Below are 8,069 nucleotides of genomic sequence, written 5' to 3'. Positions count from 1 at the left end.
TTTCGTATAACTTTTTATTTCAAATAAGTTGATGTACATTGGGAATCCCTTTTATTTTATTTAAGTGATGAAATATTTTGCTATTTACATCGTGCATGAATGGTTGAAATGAATGTGATGATTTTATTTAGCTCATATAACGACCCGTGACTATGTAATTGAGTCGATAATGCTTGGGTGCCGAAATCTGGAGTGTGACATCTACTGCTCCAACTTTTCACTCCATATGCAACGGTCTACAAACGAATCAAGCATGTAATAAATTGACAACCACTGATAACATCATAATAACAGGTATGGATATAATCACAATCACACTAGAAAACTATAAACACGTATTAAGCACCCAATAATCCTATAAACATAAATTACATGCATATGAGAAAAATTTTGGATGTGCCCCAACCCTCATACAAAATAGATAAGTGTAAAACACCCAATAATCCTACAAACATAAATATATGCATATGAGAAATAGTTTCTATGTGCCCCCACCCTTATACAACATAGGTAAGTGTAAAACAAAGCCTTATTTAAGCAACCGAAGATGAGTGTAGCACACCCTATTTTCACATGGGAATGGGAATAGGATCAACAAGCACCGCAATGACTTTCTCTTTCATCTCATGTTTGGAATGAGTATATCCATCTCCATGGATGTGTAGGCCTTCTATCACACGTGGGAGGTTGGTCCCTCGAACAAGAAGTGGCAATGGGATAAGAGTCGGTCCCAGGCATGCCTTGTTTATGTCCTTCCACCCCATAGCAATCATTTCTCGAAGCTTGGTATATGCTTCTTCCTCTGATACACCATGCTCCTTCATGTAGCACTCGACAGTTGAAGCAACATGCTCCCTCTCTTGCTCAAACTTCAGGTATCAGCAACATAAATGGGTGATAAGAACATGTACAATACGAAAACTTGACTCAACTCAAACCTCAGCCGGCCAGGTGGACTTGAAAGCTCAACTTGATTCAACTGACTTTCTAATAGTTATAAAGATTAAAAATTCAATAATTATCAGTAAATGTTTAAAATAGTTTCAGCAGGGATTAGATATATAAAATATAGAATTTATCAGCATCTCATTAAATAGTGCTTTGCTTCAGTTTGTCATGTCGAGTCGGCTCGGTGAGCCATGCCAAGTCTAAATTGAGTCACACATAGAACACAAAGTTTCACAACGAATCAGCTCAAAATCTTGTTAAGCCATTTTAAAAACTTGCCACTTAAAAAATGATCTCATACTTTTTAGTTAACAGTAATTTGTATTAGAAACTATAGTTTATATAAATTATTGATTATCAATATTTTTTTATCTTTATCAAAATCTCTAACCGTGTCGAACTCACATGTACCAAGTTGATGCATTACCTAAAAAAACTTCTTCCACCACTCACCAGTCAACTCAGACCAAATTGTTTGGGCCTGAGTCCCGAGTCATGACTAACCCAATTGGGAATATTGTTAATGCTGACTCATTGTGCCAAACTAGGTTTGAGTTGCATCCGACTTAGATAAGTCATTAATCCATGATTGGTGGTGGTGGGGAATCCCTATGCACATTTAATTTACCAGGAAAAATGTGCATGGGCTACTACTCAATTCATATGTATTCTTACATGATGGCTTGCGATGTCATCCAACAGTCGGCATACAATAGATAAATCCATAATGAACTTTGGATGGGTGTTCAACCAATCAAAGACTTCCTTGCTGGCCACATCTCCCATGCCAACATAAGCAACGCCAGTGAGTAATGGGAAGCCACAACTGAGTAGTGAAACATCAAGATGCTATCCTAATGTAGGCATGTGCTTTCTGTTGACACATTTGGCTTCATCCATGTAGGACTAGACAAACGCCTTCATCTGATCATGCCATATCAAACTAAACTCCTTTAGAAAAATTTAAATAAATAAATAAATAAAATAAAATAAACAAGAGAATATATGATGAGGAAGAACATGCAATTGTACATTTGCAATACCAATCATCTACATTGAATGAACCATTACTCCCATTTGAAATTCTTAAACACATGATTGGCATTTGGTTTTTCAGTTCAGTATATTTGAACCATTGAAAAAAAATTGCTCAATCCATAACTGTCCTACTCATAAACAGTTTGGATGACCGATATTTCAGTGCGTCAACCGGATCTAATTCCAACCTAATGTAATACCAGTCATCACCAACGAGCCTAGACCTAGATGGATATAGTTGGAAATGGCTGGCCTTACAATTTATCAGTCCAGGCATGGACTCACCTGGGCCTGACCTTGTGCCTGGCTAGTGGTACTGCCCTATGACTGTAATAACTCTCATGAAGTAGAGTTTGGATGTCATACTTCTCTTTTTATGTAGTTTGTAGATAGAATTTTTCCTCCGGCATCATCTGGCTCTCTATTTCATCTACTGTGTTCAGGAGTGCAAGATAGCAAGCCTTCATGTAATCTGGAAGCCCTTCTAAGGCCTCAAGTTCCCACCTGAAAGTTATTAGTCTCTAACATTTCACATCGATAGTGTTTCCACGATAATCAGTTGCATAAGAAAGATGGACCATTTCCCAGTTTATAGTCTATCAACCACCATTAACCCTCTGGAGTGATTTCAGCAAGAATATTGAAATTTCAAAGAGGGTTCCAGATTTATACCTATAGACTGCATTAGTGAATATTTCAAGTTCATCGAACAAGGCGTATGCATCGTAAATGTCATCAATTATCGATAAAAGTTTCATTATTTTGGTTTTTATGGCTCTTGCACGGGTGTACTGAGGCTCAAAGTACACTCCCAAAATCCAAAAGTAGGTTTCCACCAATCTATCTCTTGCAAAAGAGTACTTGGTTGCAAGCCCAAGATCTTTCCACCACCTACAACAAACGTCGACACATCAATATATCATATTAGTGAGAATTAGATGGTTCGTTTGTTACTAGTTGCATTGTGTATGGATGCTCAATTGAGTCAAGCCCAAGATCGTTCCACCACCTACGCATCATTATATCATATTATTAAGGATACCATCTAAATGCCTCACTAAAATAATATTGAAACTTACCTAGAGAGGTCCCTCAACTCTCTCTGATGCAATGACTGTAGACAATTAAAATCCAATCTTGCAAGCTCAAGCAACACATCGTTGTGAGACTCATCTTCTTGATAGAGTGAGATGTAGTACCTTGACTCCAGCCTTGGTATGCGCTTGTGTAGTGGAAGCTCTAGGGCTCGACGTACCTTTGCAACAAGTGGAGGATGAAGGTGGTCCACGATCGTCTTAAGGTGACCACTAGTGAAAACAATGGCTTCATCCAATATATCTTCTCCTTGTATGCCTAAGTATGCAGCTTCATATAAGCTTAACATACCCCTCACATCACTTCTCAGGGTTTCTTTGAAGTTTCCATCCTCATCTTTGAAATTTCTGAAAACATCTGCTTTGCCATTCAAAATTTCATGACATCATCTAAAAATGGTCTTGTGATGGTGCTTGTGCATGTGTGGTGCATGAGAGCATGCATGTGATGTCCAGACCTTTCGTCTAAAAGGTCCCATCACTTGTGCGCCACTCGCACAAATCTCACTGAACAGAGAGATCTCAATCCGCTTCTCACACCTCGTAGAAAAGGGGTCCAAACGCTAAAATGTGTTTTTAGATGATGTTGACATGAAGGGAAAGATTCATTTCCCATACATCCCATCGATGGTTTAATCTTCTAATAGATGAATGGTCTAGAACATCATGTGTTTTTTTATTATATAAATATGCCTACGCGCATAGAGAGAGAGAGAGAGAGATTCTTATACCAGAAGACACGTTGTACCCTCCTTGCCTTAGCAGTCTGAATCGGAGTGCAACGGCGTACAAATCATCATATTGAACTTTCGTATATTCACCATACATACGGTGTAATGCCTCGTCTATCTCGTTTTCAAAGTGATACGCCACTCCCAGCCGTTGAATATCATCAATCAGATTCATTTCTTGCACTGAACCATGGGTGTTGAAAAGCATCCTTCTCACTTCTTCCTTAAGCATTTCAACCTTTCTCGTCCATGCATCCACCTTCTGCATCCATTCCATCGACAAACTCAAAAATACTAATAGATTATTTATTTTTTCTTGAATTATGAATTTTGAAATTTTGCGTACATGAATACATGATCTAACGTGCATGCATTTGCACATGCACCTGCAACACGTGCAGCTAAGAGTAATACTCTCCACAAAGGAGCAAACATAGTCAACATCCACATTGTTCATGCATGGACATCCCCACGCACGTACTACAGCCTAAAAATAAGGCTGATGCTGTGTACATGGATTGTCTAATAGCAGTGATTTTCTTCTCTTTTTCATTTTACTCTGCATTCTCCTTGCACACGTTTGGCCCACACATGCTAGCTATGTTGAAAGCTAGGATTTTAAAGCCATAGTCGTATCCGATAGGCCTACATGATGAATGGCGTGGATGTCATTCACGCATGTCGTCACATGGTCATGTGTGAAAAACATTCCTACCTTTCGGTCTCCAGAGTAGTTAAGGAAGTGATCACCCCACACCGTTGGGTGAAAAGCAGTCATTTGGCGCACAACCTCAGGCTTTCCAATTTTGGTGGCTTGAAGGGTAGAACAAAGAGAAGGCGGACCTTGATGAGCCATTTCAATAGATGGATGGAATTGAAACAAGTATTTTTTTTTTTTTGCCTTTTTAACTGAAGGCTTGTCTGGTCCAAGACAGGCAGATTATGGGTATTTAAGGCCCCAGGGACACGCAATACATGCTGTGTACTGAGTTTTCGTCTGTCTTTGATTGTCTGTGGGTAGACAAGTTCTGCATCATGACCTCGTGTTACACGTTCAAAAGATGTGATGATCAAGACAGTTTGTTTGGTAGGTGGCTAGGTGGATCAAAAAGGCAGGGATTCGACGGCTCTGGCCATCCATGTTTATGAGTTTTACTCGTTGAATCTGGCCATCCATGTTTATGAGGTCAGCTAGGGGTGCTCTCCTTCTAGACATGGTAGGCCTTGAGACATTGAGAAGGTCTTGAGCAGTTCGAGTTCCCCTTCGGGGGCTGTTTGCGGAGGGCTTTCCAGCAGTTTTTCAAAGTTTTCAGGCTGGTTTTATTTGCCCCAGCCTTGGTTTTATGATAGGTGTGGTCCGGTTTTTTGGTTTGGACCCTCCCGAATGAATGTAAATCACTATGATTAATGAAATCAGTGGAATCTTTCCACTTACTATATATATATAGAGAGAGAGAGTCATGCTCCCCTGCGCACCTACGCACGTGCGCACCTTTGCACACGTGTCATGGGTGTCTAATCTGAACGGTCCATGTGATGCGAAATTCCATTAAACCCCATGTGACAAATTTTCACCCTGATCTAAAATTCTGTTGGGCCATAGTAAAGAGAAATGCAAATCGAGGGAGGAAAATGTTTTCATTTTTCATGAGCCATCAAAGTTTTAGACCAAATTAAAACTTGGGCTTGGGGGGTTTCTCGAGGTGCTGCTTTACATGAACAGTTCAGATTTTGGATCCACATCACATAGGATGGGTTCTCAAAAAAGTTCGTACGTAGTACGTACGAACTGGTTCGCAGGTGAGCATTTCTGTATGTGTGTGTGTGTGTGTGTGTGTGTGTGTAGACTATTTTTCTGACATTATTTTAGCCAGCAACTAATCGAATAGCTAATACATGTAACAATAATCGCGATTTCCAAGCATCTTTGTATCATGTTGTTGCCACCTATGTGATTTCACTGAGCATTGACCATGCAACACTCGACTTAGAACTCTTTTGTGGATGAGTTGATGAGGTTGCCTCGCTTTTCATGGACATCAAGAAAAACAGTTTTTTTTTCCTGAGAGGTCTTTTTACAACAGTTAGTTCTGAGAGGATGAATGGAAAACCTCAGCCCCTTGAGCTTACATGTCACACTCTATCCTCTCCCGAATCATGAATTGCGCGCCAACAAACCTAGTGTGGATGAGAGGTCTCTTCACAATAGATCTGAAAGGATACATGAAAGCTACCTCATCAAACCACATGAATTTGCACTCAAAACGTCACAGACCATCCTTTCCTGGAACGGGAATTGCCAAAAGCCCCCATAAAAAGAAGTTTACCCTTTTTAACTCAAAACTCTCATATACCTCAATTAATATTACATCATGTCGTTTTGGTGCTAGATGCGTTCAAGGTCAAGACCTTATTGCGAATCGGGCCTACCACGTGCCATATATATAGTTGTTGATAAATAACAAAATACAAGTGTGATCTGCATTATTAGTGAAGGGTGCAGTTTTTTGTGATCCTTGCATTGGGTCTAACCTGTTGAAATTTATCAGTTATTTAACCTAACTTCTTTGGATATGGTCCTCGTGGTACGTAAAGATGTCTTTGAGTCTCTCATACTCTTATATAGGAAAAAAGTGAAACAAGAGTAGTCAATATTTCTTACAGCATTACAATATATATATATATATAGATATATATATATGCACTTGGGATCCTGTCACGCCCCAGACTCGGTAACCGGATTCACAAGGAACCAGAAGGCCGGTTCTGGCCGCAACAGCCTCCGTAGTACCCCATTCTCGGCTCCTGAAGCAGGTTCCGATCCTGGGATCCTACAATGAGGATTTCCATAACAATATAACCATTTCTAATACGAGCATACCCAAGATCACAACAAGTAAATCTGAGAATAAAAAAGGCACTTATCACAAAATCCACTAAGAATTTGAACTTTTACAAGTTTACATGAGGTCCAAAAGGACATACATAAGATAATAGAAGAAAGGAAGGAAGGATGCAATACTGGGTCCTCAAGCTCAGCTCTAATCCAAACTCTGCCACTGCAACACCTGCCTAGGATCTCCTGCACGCATCAATCGTGCATAAGCTTATAGAAGCTTAGAGGGTGGTGTAAGTGTGTGATAATAGTGCACAGAAGAATAATAGGAGATACAGGAAGGAGACATGCTCAATGAGAATATCACTAGCCTTACCAAGGCTTATCATGAATATGATGCAATGAGTACTGGATGCCATACCAAGGCGATGCATGAAGGGCTTACATAGCCAATACTAATGCGATGCAAGTAATGCCAGTGCTCATAACCAAACCATATGTCAAGTATATTTCCAATCATAAGAAAATCACCGGGGTCCATTACACTACTGGATGACTGCCGCTCTACAGACCACTGCAGCCCAGCGAGCGTAAAGACCTCACTACCCGCCCGTGGACAACCAATCACGCAAGGCCCGACGGTAGCGGACCCATTCACGAGCCGGTCAGACTCGGCCTAGCAATGCCCTCTTACATCAAGGCTAGTAAGGCCACACCCCTATCCAACCGACTACACGACAGTGGGAGTCGCGGCCTAATGGTATAAGGCCCTCGTGCGCTCATATATTCCACCCGGTCACGGCGTTGGAGCAGATCCTTGGTACCATGGAAGTTTTGAGAATTTCACCCATGGGCATCCTATGCACCCAGTATGCTCAAGTAACATTTTCGGTGTCCAAACATGGCCATCCATGATGTATCTATGGAGGCTACAACCCTGATGAAGCAAGGGTGATAATGCTCATATTATGCAATGCCAGATGCATGAATCACACAATCAACTATGCATCAATTCCAAGCATCCAACATGCTCAAGAGGGAATATTACGTCCCTCGGGAAGACAGCATGCAATGCCCAATGGCACAATCATAACCACACACACAGTGTCATCCAAGCATACAATGATGCACATGGGCCATGAAGATGGGTCTAGGCGCATTATGCGGCGATATACAAAGTAAATTACATTCCTATTATCCAAGAAGGAACCAAGACTAGGTACTTAGACAATATCCATAAGGAATCCCACCTCTAGTGGGGGCCTATTTACCTGGGGTAGCCCACGAGACTAAGCATACAACTACGGGTCTAAGTAATATAGAAATGAGCTTAGCAACAGTCTAAGATAAGTATTCAATCACTTTTAAATACAACCGGACCTAGAGGGGTCCATAATGGGGACATTTAACCACCATTCCCCA

General features: G+C 40.7%; 1 protein-coding gene across 1 annotated transcript; it reads right to left on the bottom strand.

The window, feature by feature from the left end:
* Nucleotides 1-569: 569 nt before the first annotated feature.
* Nucleotides 570-4,758, bottom strand: LOC131245483 ((-)-germacrene D synthase-like). Its single transcript, XM_058244983.1, has 6 exons — nt 4,527-4,758; nt 3,812-4,073; nt 3,066-3,438; nt 2,659-2,877; nt 2,421-2,490; nt 570-869 (listed from the first exon to the last, which is right to left on the bottom strand). The coding sequence occupies exons 1-6, from the start codon at nt 4,665-4,667 to the stop codon at nt 570-572; spliced, it is 1,365 nt and encodes a 454-aa protein (XP_058100966.1). The 5' UTR covers nt 4,668-4,758.
* Nucleotides 4,759-8,069: the final 3,311 nt, after the last annotated feature.

This window comes from Magnolia sinica, chromosome 1 (assembly GCF_029962835.1).
Source record: "Magnolia sinica isolate HGM2019 chromosome 1, MsV1, whole genome shotgun sequence".
Taxonomy (NCBI): domain Eukaryota; kingdom Viridiplantae; phylum Streptophyta; class Magnoliopsida; order Magnoliales; family Magnoliaceae; genus Magnolia; species Magnolia sinica.
The sequence above is the reverse complement of the archived record's forward strand: the minus strand, read 5'-3'. Positions and strand labels throughout refer to the sequence as shown.

Coding starts and splice junctions, on each gene's coding strand:
- LOC131245483 (XM_058244983.1), bottom strand. CDS start 4,667: ATGGCTCATCAAGGTCCGCCTTCTCTTTGTTCTACCCTTCAAGCCACC. Junction 3,439..3,811: donor AGGGTACAACGTGTCTTCTG/GTATAAGAATCT, acceptor ATGGCAAAGCAG/ATGTTTTCAGAAATTTCAAA. Junction 2,491..2,658: donor TTCACTAATGCAGTCTATAG/GTATAAATCTGG, acceptor AATAACTTTCAG/GTGGGAACTTGAGGCCTTAG.